This window comes from Spodoptera frugiperda, chromosome 31 (genome assembly GCF_023101765.2).
Source record: "Spodoptera frugiperda isolate SF20-4 chromosome 31, AGI-APGP_CSIRO_Sfru_2.0, whole genome shotgun sequence".
NCBI lineage: Eukaryota > Metazoa > Arthropoda > Insecta > Lepidoptera > Noctuidae > Spodoptera > Spodoptera frugiperda.
This window is the reverse complement of record NC_064242.1, coordinates 4,579,914-4,601,536: the sequence shown is the minus strand read 5'-3', so window position 1 is coordinate 4,601,536 and position 21,623 is coordinate 4,579,914. Positions and strand designations below refer to the sequence as shown.

Sequence of the window (21,623 nt, the reverse complement as noted above, 5' to 3'; positions counted from 1 at the left end):
ATCCGTCTAGGGCGTCCTCTACCAACGACCCCATTCATTTTTGTATGATGTATACTGAAAATAAAGTAAGCAATAAATAGGTACTAATATTAATTTATACTATCACTAATATATTCAGACGAGCAGTAAACGCGTCCTCGCAAACTTCTAATACAAACAAGGTTGCGTTCGCAGTTTTATAGCTAAGAAAATGCCTTTTAAATATAGAAAACAATGTGACCTCACATTCCTGAAGTTGTATGACTTTAGTGAACATGTTGCTAATCGTGTTCTGTATGCCACATCACGGAGTGACCACTTGCAGCCGTAAAATCACGCTTCGAGACGAATGTACGCATAATGACGTTAAGAACACTCGACGTCATTGTTCCGACTAGTTCTAAAGAATTGTTTATTAATAGTAGTACTCGAGTCAATATTGACAAGGAATTTGTGAGTATATAGCAATAGTTTACACTTAATTTTGATTGTATTCTATGCCCATACAATATATGTGTTACTTGTACACACACTTTTGACAGCAATGACAATTTTGCAGAAGAAAGCAATATTTGTGTTGCGATTATTTTAGTTAGGTACCTGGTTTAATTAAGCAGCTACGTTTATAAAATTATATTTTTTACGTCCTTAACATGCTTCACAGGAATGTATTTTTTTAAGATTTTTATCTGGATATTTTGAAACAATTATTACTAGTGCAAAGCGTCATTTTAGCCGTCAATAAGTTTTGTAGCCATTCCCGGAGAGGGGTATGTACGATGAATCTTTAGAGAATCACTCCCTGTGTCATTTGCATACGTTGAGTTTTATAGCAGTGCCGTAAATAATCGACATAATGCTTGTCGTGTGGCAAAAACGAGGCTTTTCATACGTATTCCCTTCAATACGTGTTTAGTCGTGAAACGTGATTAACTATTGGTGAAATCGCTTAAATTATCTCTTCGGCCAATAACCAGCTACCGCTTCCGAAGAATGTTTTGTTCTATGCAAGTTATCATAAATTAGAAAGGTGTTTAGTAATGTTTCTGAAAATGCTAAGCTTTTGCGTCATCTAACGTGTTTAGTGCTTGTGAGGTTATACTAGAATTTAGTTTTTTATTATAACATTAATTCACTTGTCGCTTGCCTATCACAGATTATACCTACAAATACGTATATAACCTATAACTTACGCATGATAAACGGCACAAACATGAAAATAAAACTTATCATTATACCAATCAAAGAAAAACTAACATTTTTAAACTAAAAAACTTATTAAAATTACTAACGATGTCATCAAAAACTGAAATTTCATAACCGCAGTCATAACTGCTACGTTTCCACTCGCCGACTTTAACTGCGTAGTAATTTCGACAGTACACACAAAGTTGATATGGGCAATAAAATCTGACAATGCGCTACACTACGACAATTACATGAGGAATAAACAGAAATGCTGCAGACACTTGCCTCATTCAGAATTTTAAAGATAATCCTAGGTTTTGTATTTGTTAGTTATAAATCGGAAATACATACATACATACCCTCACGCCTTTCTCCCATCGGGGTAGGCAGAGACAATGGAACAATAATTGCTACAATTCTTACACAACTCTTTCGCTTCATCAACAGTTATCTGTCTTTTCATGCATGCTCATCTGTTAAAGGTACTTTTAATTTATCCCTTCTTTAATATATCGCCAATCTGGTCGCTACAAGTCCGTCTAGGGCTACATGAATCGGGAAAAAAGTCAGAATTTTTCGATTATCCAAATTCTACTATTCTTCTCTGGTGTTGTTTTGGAGTTTGGTAAAAGGTCAATACCCTATTGTAATGCTGCTAAAATCTTTCAAACAGTACCTATGTTATAAGTACGTACAGATCTCGCTATCGTACCAGGAATTGCTTCGTTAGATACAACTAATGTTTGCCAAGTATACTGGTAGCAATAAAACGAAGGTATTTAAGGATTGTCGTTTTACAATCATGATGACTTGCTACTGACCTCTGACTGGCTGTCGTTAATTGTTCGTAAACTTCGACGTATATTACAATACATAAAATGAGTCAAAGTAAGGTGTTAATCACGGCGCTCTTTAGTATTCTACCGCGATAGGTATCTAGACAATTAAACTTTACTTTTATTACCTACGTTTTCCTTTAATAGATTCTTGAAACTAGCAGTTTATATAACACGTTATACTTGGATCTTGGTTCACTAGTGGAGCGAGTTCTTGAATCCTTTACTTAATCCAGGTATAATAAAAATAATATTGGTAATATCTCCCACTTGCACGAAGCGCTTCGCTTCAAGCTTCCTTGTGCGAACTGCTAGGGCGTGGAATTCTTTGCCGGAGTGTTTCCTGATGGGTATAACCTCGGTGTCTTCAAAGCCAAGTGAATATGTTGCTTTTGGGCCGACGTGCTCAATCGTAAGCCGCATCATCACTTACCATCAGGTGAGATTGCGGCCAAACGTCAACTTCACAAATCTAAATCAAATTAATCATTCTTAATTGTGACTAAATTTAATTAAGTTAATTGTAAAAGTACTTATTATTAGCAAAATATAAGTTTTTAAACTGACATGGTCACTAACACTAGTATTAGAACCGAAACGGGATATTTACCATGTTTTTCTATTTCTATGAGTTTCCGATATTTCGTCACTGTTGCAAGCGCCATGATCACGGATGAACTGTCGTAAATATTCCGTTTTGAGTTCTAATTCTAGTATTAGCAAAATATCCTAAATTCAAATACTAGCTGCAACATTCGTACTTACACGGAATGTCGTGAACAGCATATGAGTTACTGCGGGAAGGGTGTCTCGGTGAGCAATTTGGGGTTCCTTCAGCGGCTTGTATGCATGTGCAATGTGTTTGCAGTTCGAACCCGTGCCAAAATTGCCATCTTTCCGCTGGATGGTCGCGAGCTGACGAAATGAGGTGCCGGCACCGTATTTGGTTAGCTCTGATCTCGGATTAATGTGGGGATTTATTTTAATTTCAATAGGAAAAGATTCATTGGTATTTCTTGGTGTAGAGATAAAAGTGTTGGAATTAAGTTTAGGTTAGTTTTAATTTTATATATATTTATATTTTAACAATTTATAAGAATTTATTATACACAACACACATTCTTAAAAATTATTCGAGTAAACGAAGTACAATCACTGATGGCCACTGATTATTTTAGAATAAATGCAATGCAAGCAATGCAATTGAAATGAAATTCAAATCTTTTTCAACCTAATTGTAACACAGTTATCATTCATGAATGCCACGATGGTCGAGTGGTCGCAAGTGCAATCGCCGGGAAAGTGGTCTCGGGTTCAATTTCCGGACCACGCAAAGTATTTATTACTGGGCTTTTATCGCTTTTTTTTCAATTTTAGTATTCTTTCAGTAGGTATATGGCAATAGACTCACCCCCTATTACATGGAACTTATAACACAAATGGTGAAAAGTGGGTGTGCATTGTACAGTGGCATTATGTGCCGTAATGTGCACCTCTGTCTACCCCTTAATTGTTATTTTAATTTTTTTTTGTGTTGTGCAACTCACCACATTATAAAACAGTATTCGACAATGTGGCAGACATAGGCTTAAAGAGTTAGTTTCCAGTAATATCAGTCACGTATTACACTTTACAAGAAGCACGACTTTAAACCTTAACCCTTGTAACTTAAATTTTATTTCAGCTTAACAGTTGGTTGGTACCTCATTACAAATTGAGTTACCATGGCTGCTATCCAAATGTGATGCAATAACTGTTTACGTTTTGTCACATAATTGTGACTGAAAATGTACAAAAAAAAATCAGACAAGCAACTTTGTATTTGTACCACAAGAAGGTGGACAGTATACGGCTACGATTACCTGTCTAATACGAGATCACGTATTTAATTCTTAAACCGAATAAATCAAAGGGTTGTTCAAAATCATATTTATCAACAAAAGTTAAACAATGGCTTTTTTAAGGTATGTTTCAAATGTGGGAGAACCATGCTTCAGCACAAATGAGCCAGCTCGACCGGAGTGATACCACGGCCTCACAGAAAACAAACGTGAAACAACGCTTGCGTTGTGTTTCGTTGTGTAAGTGAGGTTACCGGAGGCCCAATTCCCCAATAACCCTTACATTCCTAACCCCCAAAAGGCCGGTAACGCACTTGTAACGCCTCTGGTGTTTCAAGTGTCCATGGGCGGCGGCGATTGCTTACCATCAGGTACCGGTTTCTTCCATAAAAAAATACCGAAATATTAATATTATGTTAAACATTAATATTGTATCTAAAACCTTTAATCTTTAGTTAGAAAAACATAAACCTACAATAAATTAAGTAAAGTACAGCTTAAAAGCGTCATTTGGGTGTTGTTAGCACAAAGTCAGGAATTTCACAATTTCACACCTAACTTACTTTAACAGCTGTATGTAACCTACTAATAAAAATATATGATGGTCCGACTAAGTACTAAAGTGTATTGTTCAAGGTCCATTAAGATGGTATATAAATAAGTAATTAGCATTCACGGTTATTACACTGAAAACCTACATTTTCTAGCATAATTTTTCGTAAAAAGCACGCCAAAGTACCTAAGAAACATATTTAAAAAGTTGAAAACAATCTTTAACAACATATCCTGCATCATTTATGAATTGTTTTATTTTCTGAAACAAAATAATATGTAAATGAAGCCGCTAAACTTCCAAAAGCTTTTTTGAGGGGGGAAAATCATCCTAATAGCTTCGTAAATAGCTTAGTAAATAGTAGTGTCAGAGTTATACTGATCAAAAACCACTCCGTTTCTACTCCTGCTTTTCGAGCCGGAGTCCCGGCAACCCGGTAAATGGTCCGCTGCTCCTGGTCATCTCCAAAAGGCTAGTCATCCCTTGTCACCTCGCTTTAGAACGAGACACAAAATTAGTTTATTATTATAGGTATTTACATTATTGACACTAGCCACCAATTAGTTAGTACAACTCGGTAAAATTTCACTATACAGGTTCGTAGATAGTAAGCATGGCACCGTCTCCGCCAAGTCCCACGGTGGGTGTTTATGCCGAACGATCCGTTTGTGATGTTCCGCCGTCCAATTCGCACTGCGCATCGTAAAGCTGCGGTCGACTCTAGCGCATAGCACGTGTTTGAGGCCATGAGGTGTGTGAGTTGATTTGCGACGGGATTTTACACTTGGATATGATACGACGGATATGTATACGGGGATTTTTATAAACACAATCATGGATAGGATACCAATATCTTCATCATCATCATGCTTGTTGATATTTTTTTAGCTTTCAAATCCTTACATAATCCAAATCCTGACGACAACCTATTAAAGGTTACCGGTGCTAAAAGCAGAAGTAGGAACAGGGAAGTTTTTTAGTTAGTAAGAGCCTGACACTCTCGCCCCGCTCAGGACGGACGACATTGGACGATATTCGGATCCCCAAAAATAAAATCGGTTACCAAATTATTGATACCATTACATAGCATGAAGAAGCGATTCAGGAATTGTTCCATGGTTGTAGCCTACACTATGGCAACTACGAGAACTGCTCATACACGGAAATACCTATGATATAATTATGTAGTCAAATAATATAACCAGTAGTATATTTCCGATAATTATTTCAATCTGTTAAGTTTTCCTGTTTCCCGCTGATGTTAAGACCACCGTGTAAAAGATCAACCACTTTGATTTGAAAACACCGCAAGTTTAATACACCGTAATCCACACTGCAATTGTTAAAATTAAAACCATGCGAAAATGGACTTTATTGTGTACGGAATATGGGTGTCATGATAATTTGTATGAGAGTTTTATATATTTTACAGTGGTGTTTGGTCGTGAGATCTTCGAACAATACTAATATTTTGTGCTAAGTATAACTTAAGCTTCCCCGTTGTTGATAATTGAAATTTCCTGAATTCTATTCAGAGCAAAACAAATAACGTAGAGTCGGCTCCATTCGTTTATGAAGGTTTCTTTTCAGGCTGAAAACAAGCGGCTCGTTGGTCTAGTGGTATGATTCTCGCTTTGGGTGTGAGAGGTCCCGGGTTCAAATCCCGGACGAGCCCTGTTTTTACACAAAACATATAAAATACTCAAGGAAACACAGTATCAAATCTTAAATTAAAAACAGTAAGCTTCAACGCGTTAAAAACAAAATAAAAATTCAAAATATTAACCTTTTTATCTACTGGACATTATTTAATTTATGACTGCGTCTCAATTTTGAATAAAACATAAACATTTCCAAATGCTAATACTAATTCGCTAATAAATTAAGATTTTCGTATCTTTTGGTATTTGACACTATTCTAAATCACACACAAATGGCTGACGATCGGCAGATATTTCACAACATCGCGACAAAATAAGAAATTAATTATACACAGAGCCGAATTCTATCTATATAACAGTGGGATCCATAATAAATAGTATATAAATAATTTTAAATCCGTAAAGTAAGAATTATGGGTCGTTGATGAGGGAGACATGGAAGCTCAATATATTAGAACCTAATTACCAATACATTATACTTATCGGTCGAAACGACAAGGAAAGAATAATGTTTTATTTGACCTGTTGAAATGTATCCGGTATTTACATGTCTATTAATAAGATTAAAGGAGTATTTAGTTCCACCTGTTTGTTACTGGTTTGTGGGGAATTGAATAACGCTCGAAGAATAAGAAAGGAATTCTTTGAAGCGGAAAATTTCGATTTATGATACTGTGAATGAGTTTGTTAGTTTATTTTGGGTTTAAGAATTGTTATGGGTTTAGGTTTATTGACACCTAAGGGTTTAAGGTTCAGTAAGTACACAGTTTATTTCTTTTATCCTATTGAATCAGTACATAGGTAAGGATTTACATCGGATAGAGGTTGGTAATCAGCGCAACGCAGTCACTTTCAACACCAGGGAAGTTACAAGTAGTTACGCACCTGTAACTAAGTTTACACGCTTTTAGTGAACCGTAGGCCATAAGAGACCCTTTAAACGGCTGAACGATTGTTTCTAAATATTATATAAAGCCACTTTTCAGGCTGCAAAACATCGGCTCGTTGGTCTAGTGGTATGATTCTCGCTTTGGGTGCGAGAGGCCCCGGGTTCGAATCCCGGACGAGCCCTATTTTGTTACTGAAGGCTGAATGTGTCCACAGTATTAATGGAACTGTTAAGATATTATGGCCTAATTGATATGAAAATTCTGAACGATATTATTAAAAGATTAACGTTTTATTTTAATGCTGCTCGAAAATCACATACAGATTTAACACTGTTATACTCGTAGAAAACATTTTTGATGTCCGATACCAGATTATAAAAAAAAATTGATTAAAAAAATAAATAATTAAACCTACTTTCGATTGCCGGTAATGTGGTAATCATAGCTACTTTACTTATTAGATGAAGAACTATAAAAAATCGAAAGTAAAAAAAAGCAGATAATAAACACCTGTCGTATTCCACACACTTTCGTTTTTAATAAAAAAAAGAAAAATAAACGAATTAAATTATAACGAGGTTTGTATCAGAAACGTTGACAAAGATCATGTAAGTTTTTTATCCGATACATTGTGATCGGACGAACTTTAATAAATCGTTTCCTGTCTCACTTATCGATATTATTTCGAATTTATCTTTTGATTTTGATACACGAAATGTGTGTATAGAGACTACTCTAGAACTCTTTAAGTGTGTGAATGAATCAGTGTTAATGATCAGCGTCAGTTTATCGAGCTAATTCCTATTTTATTTCAACCACTGCTGAACTGATCCCATTTCGCAGCAGACTAAGACATCAACATATACTCATGACTTACTTGACTTAAAGTCCTATGTCCCCTAAATGGGGCAGAGGGCGTCCACAGATGTCCTCCGTCTCGATCGTTCTTGAGCTTCCCGCTTCACCTCGCTCCAGGTCATTCCGATGCCCGCCGCTTCTGCTATCACTGTACCCGCCAGGTTTGCCAAAGACGGCCAACATGTACCCATAATACCTCATAATGTTTAAAAATCTGAAAATCTGTACACGTCACTTGTTTTTAGCATTTCTTTTTTTCATTAGCTTCTATAAAATTAAAACAGGCCTTGATTATGAGTCTTTAGAAGTTTCATCTAGCTTTTGCCTGCAACTTCGCACGAACAATAATATAATTTCTCCATTCTCATAGGAATTACGGAAAATCTTCTCATAGCGCTCCCATTCGAAAGCTTCAAAAACATTCAACCTTATTCTTGGTCATGACGCCACGCGTGACCATTATAACCGAGCCTTCCATTCAGTCCACAGCGAAGGTTAGGCATTTGTCACTAACTTACTAAAAACATGTCTATAAACTTCAAAGGCTTGCATTAAACCGTTGAATAAATAACATGAGTCAAACATACTTATGATTAGTCACCGGAAATGTATCGCTAGTAAGGATTCTACGCCTTAAACGGTAAAACGGAACCCTTATGACATCACCCCCATTACTGCTTCATGCACTTTGATAGGTGCCTATATTGTTATTCGTTCTAACGTTTTTAACCGACTTCAGAAAGAGGTTGAAGTGGAAAATTGATATTTTTATTTATGACAAATAAGCAGTAGGTACGTCTTACAAGAAATGTGAAGTTACTACGGATAATCAGAATTTATAGGCGGTGTGACGACAGTAGAGAAGAGTGCTTACACTTGTAACCACCCCTCCTTAGTAGATAGTTAGATAGAGGCTTATAGACTAGCAGTTATTACTGTCATAAAGTGTCGATAATGATGATGGTAAAATAATATGGAAATTAGAATAGAATAGAAGAAAACAAGTGCAGTTTATTAAATGCGATTTTAGTAAACGAATCATTTAAGTAGTTAGGTACTTAAAATGATTCAGACTCGACAAGTAGTTGTTCTTTAGGTTTCCCCCAGTGCTTAGTTTGGTACACAATCTACGAATCTGTACCAAAGAGCCACCACCTACGTGAGTCGAGATTTACACTTCTATTTTCCTGCTCACTATTAATACAATTTACATCTGATTTCACAATATTTGATTAAGCTATTAGCTTCCTTAGCTGACTAATAATTTGACACATTTCGTAAGGAAAATAGGTATGTTAATTTAACCGTATGATAGACCAACAGACATTGTGAATCAGGGCCTTAGGACAATGATGTCAAACACGGAAACCAAATGTTTATTGCACGGTAAAAAAGCCATCAATAAAGGCAGCACTCCTTAAAAACTCATTTAACAGATCGTTATAAGGAAAATTTGGACATGAACACACAAAACAAATGGCGTCCTCAAGTTTCCAACCTTTTATAGTTTCTAAGAATGTGTCCTTAGCCCTTGAATGAAGCGAGGTCGTGGACATGGTAATCAATAAATACGACATTTGAACAAACTGTTATTAATTACTAGCGCCTGCCCGCGACTTTGCTCAGATGGTGGAGACTTCCATGTGTCTAAAGAGCATTTTCTTTTTGGCCTTGATAAGTCTGCGTTTGGCCACCAACCCGCTTTTAATCAAAGTCAAAGTCAAAATATCATATATTCCAACTAAACCAAAAATGTCTCAACTATCTTCTTCATCATTCCATTATGTTATTGAGGCGTGTCTTCAAGGCTGATGGAAATACAGGTGAAGAAGCAGACTTCGCCTACTCACAGACAAACTTACAAATTCCGTAATAGGTAGGTAATGTGCGTAAATAGCGTATTTATTTTATTATTATTATTACCTCATAGATACTTAAGATATTCTTCGAGCTTCCCTATTGAGTAGAACATAGACCTGTCTTAGGTATTATGTAATTAGAAGGTCTAGTATTATAGGTAGTTCCCAAATACAACGAACGACAAGACCACCTCTCCTCATTATCCACAGCATGTACAGCTAAAATTGCGTTAAAAGAAGATAAACTAAACTAACCTAACACCACAAGTTTCTTATTCAATACCACACATGAAACCAAATCACCATAAAAAGAAAGCATTATTCAAACAAAGATAAAATAATTATCTGCTTCAAAAATCCCGAATCCCTTTGTAACGGAACCTGTAATTTATGATAATATATCAATCTGGTATTCCTTGGTCCAAACGTAATAATTAAAACATGACCCACTGTCACAAATATACGTATCCATGACCGAAGCGGCACAACCCTTTAATTGTGATCAAATCGAAACCTAATGTTATAGTGGCTTTTTTTTTTTTTTTTTTTTTTGAGGGGGGAAAATCATCCAATGACTTCTCCCGCCTTGGGCGAGGCGAGAGGGAGTGTCAGACTCTTACTGACTAAAAACCACCCCGTTCCTTCTCCTGCTTTTCGAGCCGGAGCCCCGGTAAACCCGCTAGGTAGTCCGCAGCTCCGGATCAGGCATCAGCCCTACTGGGCCCCATCTGTGGTGGTCTGATGGCTCTTTGAGGCGCGCGCGGAACGCGACGCGCCGCACGCACGGGTCTGGTTCTGTTCGGGCGATGAGCTACCCTTGCTCGCCGTCCACAGGCCCGCACTTACGGTGGCCGGAGATCGTCCCGCGATCCCCGACGCCCAGAGTGTCTCTCGCGACGGCTGGGGCGTGAGGAGGTTTGTTCCCTCACGCGCCCCGCCTCCTCCTTAGCTAGCATGACTGCTTCGCAAAGGAGGAGACGGCATCCCAATCCCTCTCGCTCCGCACCATGGCCTGAACCAGTGCCGGGCGCGAGAGGTCGCCGTCGCCGACCACATCCCTGAGGACATGGCGGTGCTCGGCCCACGCAGGGCACACCGCCACTGTATGTTCTACTGTGTCCTCCGGGCGGTCCTCGCAGTGATGACACCCGGGCGTTTCCTCCCGCCCAATAAGGAACAGGAACCTACCGAAACTCCCATGTCCGGTAAGCACCTGCGTCAGGCGGTAGGTGAGGACGCCGTGGCGCCTCTCTAGCCACTCCTCAAAGAGGGGTCTTACCGCTGCAATGACAGCGAGCCCAGCCCTCGGTTGCGACAGTCGTTGCTGCCATTCCGCCATGAGATCGCGCCGGAGCTCGTCCCGCCACGCACTGATCTGGCGCGGCAGTGGAGTTTCGCCCCGGCGACACGCGTCGGCGCGCAAACTGAACATGCGCGCGAGCACCTTCGCCTCCAAATCCCACGGCGGTAATCCGGCAAGGAGGTTCGCCGCCTCCCCGGAGATCGTGCGATATCCACGGATCACCCGGATGGCCATGACCCTCTGAGATGTGAGCAGCGCCCGAGCTGGCCTCCGCATCAGGTTCGGCGCCCACACAGGGGCGCCGTAGAGGGCCATGGACCGCACGATCCCCGCGTACAACCTCCGGCAGGAGGCATTTGGCCCCCGAGGTTTGGCAGGAGCCGCTTAAGCGCAGCCCCCGTCCGTTCCAACTTAGGAGCCAAACGTCGAAAGTGTTCCACGAAGTTCCATCGACTGTCGAGGACGAGTCCTAGATACTTCATCGTCGTCTCGACGCCGATGGAAACTCCTCCCGCCGTTATTTGGGACCCACCCAGAGGTGGCGCGTTCCCGCGGCCATGAAAGCACATGGCCTCGGACTTGTGGAGCGCCACCTCGAGTCCCAATTGCCGGATCCTATCAACAACTGTCGCAACCGCTCTCGCCATTAAGTTGGCCGCCGCCTGGTGCGACCTCCCGTGCGCTAACACTAGCGTATCGTCGGCGTAACAAATTACGCCAACGCCGTTCGGGAGGTCGGTGCGCAGCACCCAGTCGTAACCGATATCCCACAGGAGCGGTCCCAAAACCGAACCCTGTGGAACACCGCGCGACATCTCTCGCCGTTTCCATTCGCCCTGGTGACCGGGGTATGTGACATACCTGTCTGTCAGGTAGGCCTCGATTATACGACGGAGGTAGGTAGGAACCCGGTGATACCGGAGTGCCTCCAGTATGCAGCTCCAGGGTAGGGAGTTGAAGGCGTTGGCGATGTCGAGAGACACCGCCACTACGACCTTACCCCTGGACACTGCAGTCCCCGTCGTGAGGTCCCTTACGCGCATGATGGCGTCCACCGTGGAGCGCCCTCTGCGGAAGCCGAACTGGCCATCCGCGAGGTCCGGCCCAATTCCGGACAAGTGCGCGACGAGGCGGTTCGAAATTATCCGTTCGAAGACTTTTCCCACCTCGTCGAGCAGCACAATGGGCCGGTATGCGGACGGAGAGTCCGCAGGGCGCCCCGGCTTCTTCACGAGGACCAGTTTTCCCGTCTTCCACTGAAGTGGGAACTGGCCCCTCTCCAAGCATGCGCTGTAGAGACCGATTAATCGAGACCCGAGAGCCTCCGAAGCCAGGACCCACGCCTTGCCATGCAGGCCATCGGGTCCTGGGGCGGTGTTCTTGGCGCCCATTCGGCGCACCGCCGCTCTCATTTCTGCCTCGGTCACCTCCGGAACGATGTCGTCGTCGTCGTCACTGTGGCCCGCATTGGGCACCGCAGGGGGCGGAGTCATGGATGGAGGGGTGAAACCCCTCTGTAGTCGGGGGAACAAGGCGCCGACTACTTCCTCTACGACCTCAGGCCGGAGACTCTGAGTCAGCGGGGGGGCCCATGTGCGGAGCTTATCACGCACCATCCGATAGGGGCGCCCCCATGGATCTCTGTTCAGAGTCTCCAGCATCTCCCGGCGGGCTTCCTCCTTAGCCCGCCAAATCTCCGCCTTGAGGGCGGCCTTCGCCACCTTGTACCCCTCGTACAACTCCGCCTCTCTAATCTCCGCCTCTGGTGGGCGGATACGGAGCCTGCGGTGCCTGGTGTACTGACGTCGCGCAGTAACGCACGCACTGCGCAGAGCAGCCAGCTCTTGCGACCACCAGTACACCTGGCGCTTGCGCTGACCTGGCCGGACCCGGGGCATCGCCACGTCACATATTCTGGACATGGCGTCCTGGAGCCATCTTGCCTCCTCATCGATGTCGGCAGGCCTGTCTGGTGGTATCACCCAGGCCTGCACGATTGCGGCTTCCAGGAAAAGCTCCCGGTCCAGCTGTCTTAGCGCCCAACGCGGGCCACATGGGGCCTGTCTGACTGGCGGGTCCGCGGACTCGGCGGAGACGTTGAACCGGATGTACCGGTGGTCAGAAAACGTCTCCACCTCCTCCATAACGCGCCAGTCAACAACACGCGGTGACAGAGCGGGGCTGGCGAACGAGATGTCCACCACCGACTCACCCTGCATCCGCACACACGTGGGGACAGAACCCCGGTTCAGGACGACTAGGCCTGTCTCCAGAGCCCAGTCTTCCACCATCCTACCCCGAACGTCAGTGAACCGGGAACCCCAAGCCAAGTTTTTGGCATTGAAGTCCCCGAGGACAAGCACGGGGAGGGAACGGAACCCGACGACGACGGCGACCAACTCCCTAAGGGAGTTGTGGAACTCGGCGAGAGTTCGGTTCGGAGAGAAATACACGCCCACCACAGCGATCTCTCCGAACCGTGCTGCGACGCAACCCCGGCCTCTCTGAGCGCTCTCGAGAGTCGGGGTACCGGCGGCGGCCGACGAGATGATGGTCACCGAGCCGTCTAAGTCCGCCACCCAGTGATCCCTGGGCGGGACGAAATACGGCTCGGAGACTACGGCGACATTGATCGACCACTGCGCCATGCTCTGGAGCAGGAGATCCTGAGCAGCGGCGCAGTGGTTAATGTTCGCCTGGAGGAGGCGGAATGGATGCATTAATGGCAATCCATTACAACCTCCCCCCTGGCGGCATTACAGCCGGCGGTGGCCGTGGCGGCGGTGGCAGTGGCGACTGCCACGGTGGCGGCGGCGGGAACGACGGGGGCGGCGGAGGGCCTACTCTTACCCCTGGGTTTGGTAGGCGGGGAGCAGGCCTTGCTTCCGACCCGGTGGTTGGCCGGCTTGCCAGCCGCCGCACATGCGTCGCAGTGCAGCGGGGCAGTGCATGAGCCGGCCTTGTGACCGGGCTGACCGCAACGGAAGCAGCGGTCGCTGCGGTCAACCTCCGAGGTGCATTTAACGCTCACATGGTGACCCACGTGGCAGCGGTAGCACCTCAGAGGCCGGACCTCGAGCAGCTTGACCTGCGCCGAGACCCAACCCACCAGGAGTCTTTTGCCCTCTTTGATTTTTTTGGCCGCTGTGACGGGGCAGCTTACTACCACCGTGCGCAGCCCCGAGTTGTCCGGACGGATGGTGCCTGTTTTGACTTGGTCAACAGGGCACCCTCCCGTCCTGGCGACAGCGGCCACCACTTCATGCTCCGTCACGGAGTCGTCCAGACCCAATATTCGCAAGTCTAGGCACTTGGTGGGCCTGGACACGCGAGCCTCGTCCGCACCGAGACACGCCCTAATCTTTTCGGCTAGAGCGTCAGCGGTTGGACCGCTGGTCGCGCCGGGGACCTCAAGTAGACGGGCTCCAGTTGCCGTCACCTTCATCGCGAACCCGTCAGGGGCCCCGAACTCCGCGGGAGTCACCGCCCCCTTTAATTTGGCGAGGACGTCGCCATACGTCACGCCTCTCTGGACCGCATCAGGCTGTAGCGTTATAACTACAGCCGCGGTCTTAGGGGCGAGAAGCAAGGCCGCAGCGCGCTTTTCTCTGCGCTGCTGCTGCCGCCGCTGCCGCTGCTCTTTCTTGCGGCGCTTCCTTGCTTCTTTGGCGACCCTCCTCGCCTCGCCTACCACTTGCCACTCACTACCCCTTGCCGCTGGGGTAGGCACGCCTGTGGCTGGGGCTGCCTGCTGATCCGCTGCGCCCCTTCTCCTTTTTCTGCGTCCCGCTGACGCATTCGTCGTTTGTACAGCTGAATGTTATAGTGGCTTCGTTCGTATTATCGATCGACTTTATTAATCGCTATATTTGTCATAGATTAAAACTTTTAATCGGACAAAATCATTATTAAAATGTCTCAATTTTCTATTAAACGTAGTACTTAAATAGGTAGACGATACTGATGTTCAAATACTTACGTGAGTAAGCCCTTAACCATATAATAATTAATTTAGTATATTTCACGAAAATTATAATACGATACTATTTTTTGTAGATCACGTGAAGGAAACTCGTATAGATACATATCAAATTGGAGAATTATCAAAAATGTTTTAAATAAAACTTACTCGTCCTTAATCACTAATTATTTATACGGATGTTACATTACGCGATCAACATACAAGTCCTCACAGAGTGAACCTCCTTACATGTACAAACCTCAAACTCAATTACCTTTCTTCACTCAGGACAGAAGCGACGCGCGACGTCGGCGTCCGCAGCCCCAAGGCACACAGACAATATCGCTCCAGATTGAATTATCGATCCGATAATAGGATCGCAAGAGTAATGCCCCTATATATTGTTCTTGCTACTTTAATTATGGGAGCTATTGAACCACCTTGTTTATTAAACACTTCTCGAGCTGAGCTGATAATTTCTAAATGAAAGCTTATTGTTTTGTGGTTTTGTTTTGAATATTAGTCACAGGTTTTTGTAATTTTTCCAAAGGTATAATCTTATAAATGCTTATATTAAGGTGATAATATTCTAAACGCTATTTTAATCACTAACACGCAACCTAAATAATACGTCAGCTCAGAGTACGTGATTCTCTGAGCCTCCAATATTTCATCAAATTAATTCGTATATTATCCAATCAAAACTAATTAAACAAAGCTGTATCAATTCCATTTAATCAAAAATCCAAACAATATCAGTGACCTACAGTCACTATATTTGAAAGCGTCGGTTAGCAGATAACAATCAATATGGCGCCCGGAGCGTCACCGGCTGTCACCCAAATGAACGAGCACATTAAAATGAAACGCCTCACAGTAATGGACATAAATTAAATAGTCGTCCACGTCACTCAAGATGCAGGATCTGAAGAAATACGCCCTGACGGAAGCCAGGTAGTTAAGATTCGAAACAAAAATATAAGATAACAACAGTTAAGATGTTACATTTTATTAGGAGCCAACAAAGCGACAGTAATTTACGTCCTTTTTGGGTCGTAAGATAAGGATAACAGTATTCTCATTTAACGATTCAGATCCTCAATACACATCGTGAGAAATCTCTTTAACCGCGCCGAACGCCAAGTCTAACCACTCACAATTTTGTCAGGCTACAATTCTAGACACAAACAGAACATAAAATTTCTTCACAGCAATCGCTCATCTTAAATTATTGCTGTGGGTCATACCACACGCGAATGTATTGCAATTCATTACAACACTAACGTTAGAAACCGATAGTTACAATACACAGTGGTTACAAGTAAATTACTCGAAGTACTCGTAATCTACGCCCAGGAGGCAAACAATAGAGCAATAAAAGCAACTGCACCCGGCAACGCGAGAAAGCAACAAACCTATCGACAACATATAAATCAGAGACAACCTCGAGCGTTACTACTTGAAGCAACCCAGGAATATATTTGTGGACGTTACCGACCAAACACTGGCACATAATTCAGTTTTCTGTAACATAAAATACTCTGTTTCATAGAAATAGATCCCTGTCACACCGAACTATCCGCACTTCGCACTATCTGTCTCATCTATCCCTTGATTTATATTTGCTGAAGTTGACAAAGTATTAGCAACTTAATTTTCTGCTTTGGGTTACTGTTTATGGAATAGACTATTGGCATTCCAGTGTTTTTTTACAATGAGTAGAGTTTTTAAGCAAGTTACGTCAGTAGAAATATTTTGCGTTGATTTTAGGTTCACAGGAATTTGTTGGCGCAATCAAGATCTCTGTATATTTTCTGCAATAATTAGTCGGTCGGTCGGCGGAAGCTAGTATCAAATAAAAACATGTTTCTCTGCCTCTTAATAAGCAGTAATTCAAGAACTAGAGAACAAAGTGCAGATTCGAAGATCGCATCAACATTTACGGTCGTAGAAGTCACAAAGAGTAATAAAATTTCGGTACAATTACCCAAAAACATATTGTCCGGAATTCTTTCACGATACATTTCGTAAACAAAGGTAATCTTAAGGGCATCGGATCTGGTAGAAGAGAAACCTACATTATTGCATTGCTCCACGACATTAACAATTACAGCAGTCTTCTTAAAACTCTTTTTGATGCAATCGGCTTTTTCTTTGTCATTTATTTAAATAAGCTAGTAGCTATGATGAAATTATTTTATTACAGATAAAAGTACTTCAATTATATCTGTCAACTTAGAAATCATCAAGATTTATAACCATTTTCTTTTACAATAATTATAACCATTTTATTTTGAACACGAACGTTGAACCTTCAAGAAAAGAGCGTACTCCTTTTTAAAAGGCCGGCAACGCACCTGTGACTCCTCTGGTATTGCGGGTGTCCTTGGGTGGCGCTGGTCACTTACCATCAGGTGACTCGTCTCGTTTGCCACCTATTCCATAAAAAATGCAGCTTCCAAACACAACGCCAAACTTCAATATAGCTGAACATCCATTACTCTGTAAACTGCAAGAAATCAGATGAATCTACGTTTGCTTGGTGAATCAACTTACCAGACCGCCCAAGACCTAAAATCACCTAAACCGGTTGTAACTGACTCATTTTAAATTACCCCAGAATTCCTGACAGATGTGTCAGCATGAATGAAAAGTTCCATGGCGCATCACATGCACTTGTCAGCAGCACCCAATCTTCAAAGCATGATCTGATAGGATCGAAACCATGTTTCAAATACGTGATCTCACCATTTTGACTATAACAAGTCTTGTTCACATGAATATCTTGATCTGTCTCACTCTGAACTGTGACATAATGACCATCTTCAATACATTAGGTTAGATTTTTTCTTGGCGGTAGTATCAAGTACTACTATTACTTTTTTTAAATGGAAAATCATCGAATGGCTCTACCCGCCTTGTGCTGACTAAAAACCACCCATTTTTAGTTAACGCAAGGCGGGTAGCGTTTCAACTCTTACTCTTCTTTCGATTCTGCCAGGGCGCAGTATACGGCTCGCCTGCAATCCAGGCAGAATCGACTACAATTAAATAAAATGTTTGGCTCAGCCAAAAATGTAAGGAAAAAAAGTATTAAAAACAAAAGTTATGGTTACATACGATTTATTTCAAAAAGTTTTCATATTGTTATGTTATGTATTGACTTTAATGAAATCGAGACATTTATTTATCGAGACATACATTTATTTTGTCACTGTTAATTGCAGTCTAGAAAGATCTTATTTTCGAGCAATAAATTATAGTTGACAAATTGTATACGCATATGGAAAAAATTACCAATTTAAAATCAAATTTTTATGTGCAAGTCAAAATGTTACAATAATTTGACTAGCAATCATAAACAACATAGTTTTACAAAACATTGATTAATTTTAATAGTTATATGTACTGTATTTAATTCTATTGCAGAAGATTAAGTTCATACCGCATTTTACTATTTATATAGACACAAAAACTTAGTCTATGAATACTCGGGATGAAAGACAGAAAAATCACTATTTTATACATTTGAAACTCGTACAATATAATCACTATAAGTAAATGGTATTATGACAAATAGTTCAACAAAACATTGCTATCAAAAATGTACAACTAAAATAAACTCACACATGGCGCAAGTAGAGTTGACAAGAAAATAATTTGGCTTTTCCTCAATGGACAAATATTGCATAAGTGGCAAGAGACAGACCTGCTAATAGAACCTAAGTTCATAAGAGACTCATCTCAGACATACAGACCAATCATTACATTAAACGTATGTAAAATGATAAATATAAAAGTATATACAAACCTCAAAAGTATCAAAATGTCTATTTTCTATCAATCGCGTCTATACCCGCGAGATGTACTTTCTGATTCTGGCCTTCTCCGCCTGTATGTATCATTATCCGATCTGTCCCTACGGTAGGAGTTATCGCTATGCCTTCGACTATTGTTGTACCTGTCATTATTTCTATTATATCTATTGTATCTGTTATACATATCCCGTTGTGTTTGATCTTCATTTCTGTCCTCATCATCCTCTAATGGTGAACGTTTGTATGTAGTCTGGAAGTTCAACGGTTTTATTTTTGTGTCTTTCCCCACATCAGGCGGCGGAGGCTCCTCACCTAGTAAGTCAGCTATATAGTTCTCCCGCTCTATTTGATATCCACGAGCTTTCTCGAACTCTGTAACAATGCATTTTGTTTTTATATTGACATTAATTTTTACGATAGGCTCGTTAGAATACGAGTTACGGTGAAGATATATTTCCCAATATTTTCACCTGTCCTAACAACTTTCATCGTAGACTAAGATAGAGTTACAATGACGGGCCGTGCGAACCAGCCAGCAGTGGTGAAGCAATAAATAGTTCATGTAGTAATATTTATAGACAATAACTAACTCTTAATAGCGTCCTTGGCAGGGATCCCGAGGCGGTCGCGCATGTATCGGCACACCATGTAACCGGTGCGATTCAGCCCGTGCGTGCAGTGGACACCGATCAGGAATTCTGTAACAAATACAATATTCAATAATGTGTAGAACATTTTGAAAATCAATTTTGAGGTTAAGTAAAAATAATGTAACAAATATTACATCTGTAAAAGAAAACGAAACCAGGACCTTAGCCAACAAACAAAACCAGAATACAATAATGTGAAAAGACAAACAGTAATGCAATCACGATCGATAGCCACTAAAGCGAACCGCGGAAAATAAACGAAAACCTCATGTTTGTGTCTTCAAAATCGCACGGCAAACATCGACTGGAGGTCGTTGACTCCCGCCCCCATCGCACCCCATCGCTAAGCGAGGGCGGTGCAACCGGGTGGCGCCGCGGAGAAAGGAAGTCGTGGCCGCGGTTTCACACTTCCTCAGGAAGACCTTTGAAGTAGCAACCAAGATGTACCTTTACATCGCACACAATTGTACAAAACGGCCTTTAAAATTATTACGTTTAAAATTGTATGGAGTTAAAGTCATTTTAGACTACATTCAAGATTTGATATATTACAGTTTCTGACTACTCTCAGACGAATAAAAGAAAAACTACACAAAGGCTTACACAACTTGACATTTTCATTATACAATCAAAGAATACGTTTCAGACGACGAACAAAATCATAAACGGAGAAAATACACGAACACAATACAGATGTTACGACCTGACTTTGTCCGCTACATATATGCACCTCGTAAGTTCCTTAGCACGAGACAAAAAACGAGCAAAAACCTTATTGTCGATGCAAAATTCCCACGCAGAGCGGCCAAGGAGTAATGCATTTGAGGCATTACACATGCAAATTCATGCCAAGTCGGGACAGACAAAAAAACAATTTCATTTACAACAATCCATCAAGGCAAGCTTTTGCCAGCAACTTAATTAACGTATGTAAGTACATGTTTTCAATTATAGAAACAAACAATGCAATGATAATTATGAGAACTCACTCAGAGGTACGTTTATGAGATAATATTTATGAGCTGAAGATATACGACGCAGCTCAGACTAAGTTAAACTTCTTTAGTAGCGTTTCGTTTAAGTTTTGACGTGTAGACTAAAGGCTTAAAATAGTGAAATATTTAGGTATAGATTTCAGTGATAATTGCTTACACGATAGACTAAAACTTGTGGTTAAGCAATAAAGTGCATTTTGTATTTGGACGCTTATATATTTTTGCTCCTAATAAATAACGTGTCTAATGCTTTCTCACCCATTGTCAGCCTGCATAATAAAGTAACAGCGGCTTCAATATCATCATAATAATGTTGCTCACATCAAAAAGGGCTGCCGTTTCAGGTTCTCAAAGTAGCGTTTGGTGACATTTCAAATGTCAACTATTACGTTACGTTGCGTTGCATCGATTCACATGCAAATTGCAGCTGACAATACAATAAGCCCAAAACGTGTTACCACTTGCAAGTCACTTAGCATAGAAAGCGTACTGTATTTGTAATGTAATAAACTTGATAGAAAATAAACAACACTGGTATTCCGACGCACAGCCCAAACAAATGGACAAGAGGTATCAAAAGAGGGCGTGACGTAATTATAATAACAATACATTGATGAATTGAACTGTTATTGCGTAATATTGAGACCTACCACAGGTGAATAAGTCATATATTAGTCTTTTAACGAAACAAAACAATATTAACAAAACGTGTCTTAACTACTGAGCTGAATATTTTCATAAGCAAGAAAATCTTTGAACTTGTAATATTTTGGTTTATAAATTAGCATTATATTTATTTGATGTCAATCTAGAACGTATTATAATAATTGGTAAAACGGTACACGACATTTTAATGCAACATTTTACACATAGTGACAGTTTAATGATGAATGTTACATCAATTATTATGGTATGTCTTTACCGAGACGAATAGGTGAGCGCATCGCGTTTCATATCGATTGTCGACAATCGATGCATTGTGAACGAAACGAGTCGATATCGATACGCGATAGTTCGCCTACGCACGACCCCCTTACATCGTAATCGGCTTATTAGGATTTTACCACACGCATCCATGTGACTGCGGTGTGTTAACAATGTTACGATGTCGACCTAGGTATCTCCTTATTGTACTTATCCTATTACATTGCACTTAACAATTGCGTAAACGCTCCAGAAGATAGCTAAGAGCAGGTATCAATAAAAAGTCCTAAATATATTTTTATACAAT

At 41.8% G+C, this 21,623-nt stretch overlaps 1 protein-coding gene and 2 non-coding genes across 3 annotated transcripts in view; 2 read left to right on the top strand and 1 right to left on the bottom strand.

The window, feature by feature from the left end:
• The first annotated feature begins 6,000 nt into the window (after positions 1-6,000).
• Trnap-ugg (transfer RNA proline (anticodon UGG)) lies at positions 6,001-6,072 on the top strand. The gene has a single exon. It is a non-coding gene; the product is annotated as a tRNA-Pro (tRNA).
• A 985-nt stretch (positions 6,073-7,057) lies between these two features.
• Positions 7,058-7,129, top strand: Trnap-ugg (transfer RNA proline (anticodon UGG)). Its single transcript has one exon. It is a non-coding gene; the product is annotated as a tRNA-Pro (tRNA).
• Positions 7,130-18,035: 10,906 nt separating this feature from the next.
• The window catches only part of LOC118276068 (RNA/RNP complex-1-interacting phosphatase), a 53,182-nt gene continuing 49,594 nt past the window's right edge, over positions 18,036-21,623 (bottom strand). The window contains exons 7-8 of the mRNA XM_050707300.1: positions 19,338-19,445; positions 18,036-19,119 (exon numbers count right to left, since the gene is read on the bottom strand). Coding sequence (XP_050563257.1) covers positions 18,770-19,119; positions 19,338-19,445 — 458 coding nt within the window. The 3' untranslated portion in view covers positions 18,036-18,769. The remainder of the gene's footprint in view (positions 19,120-19,337; positions 19,446-21,623) is intronic.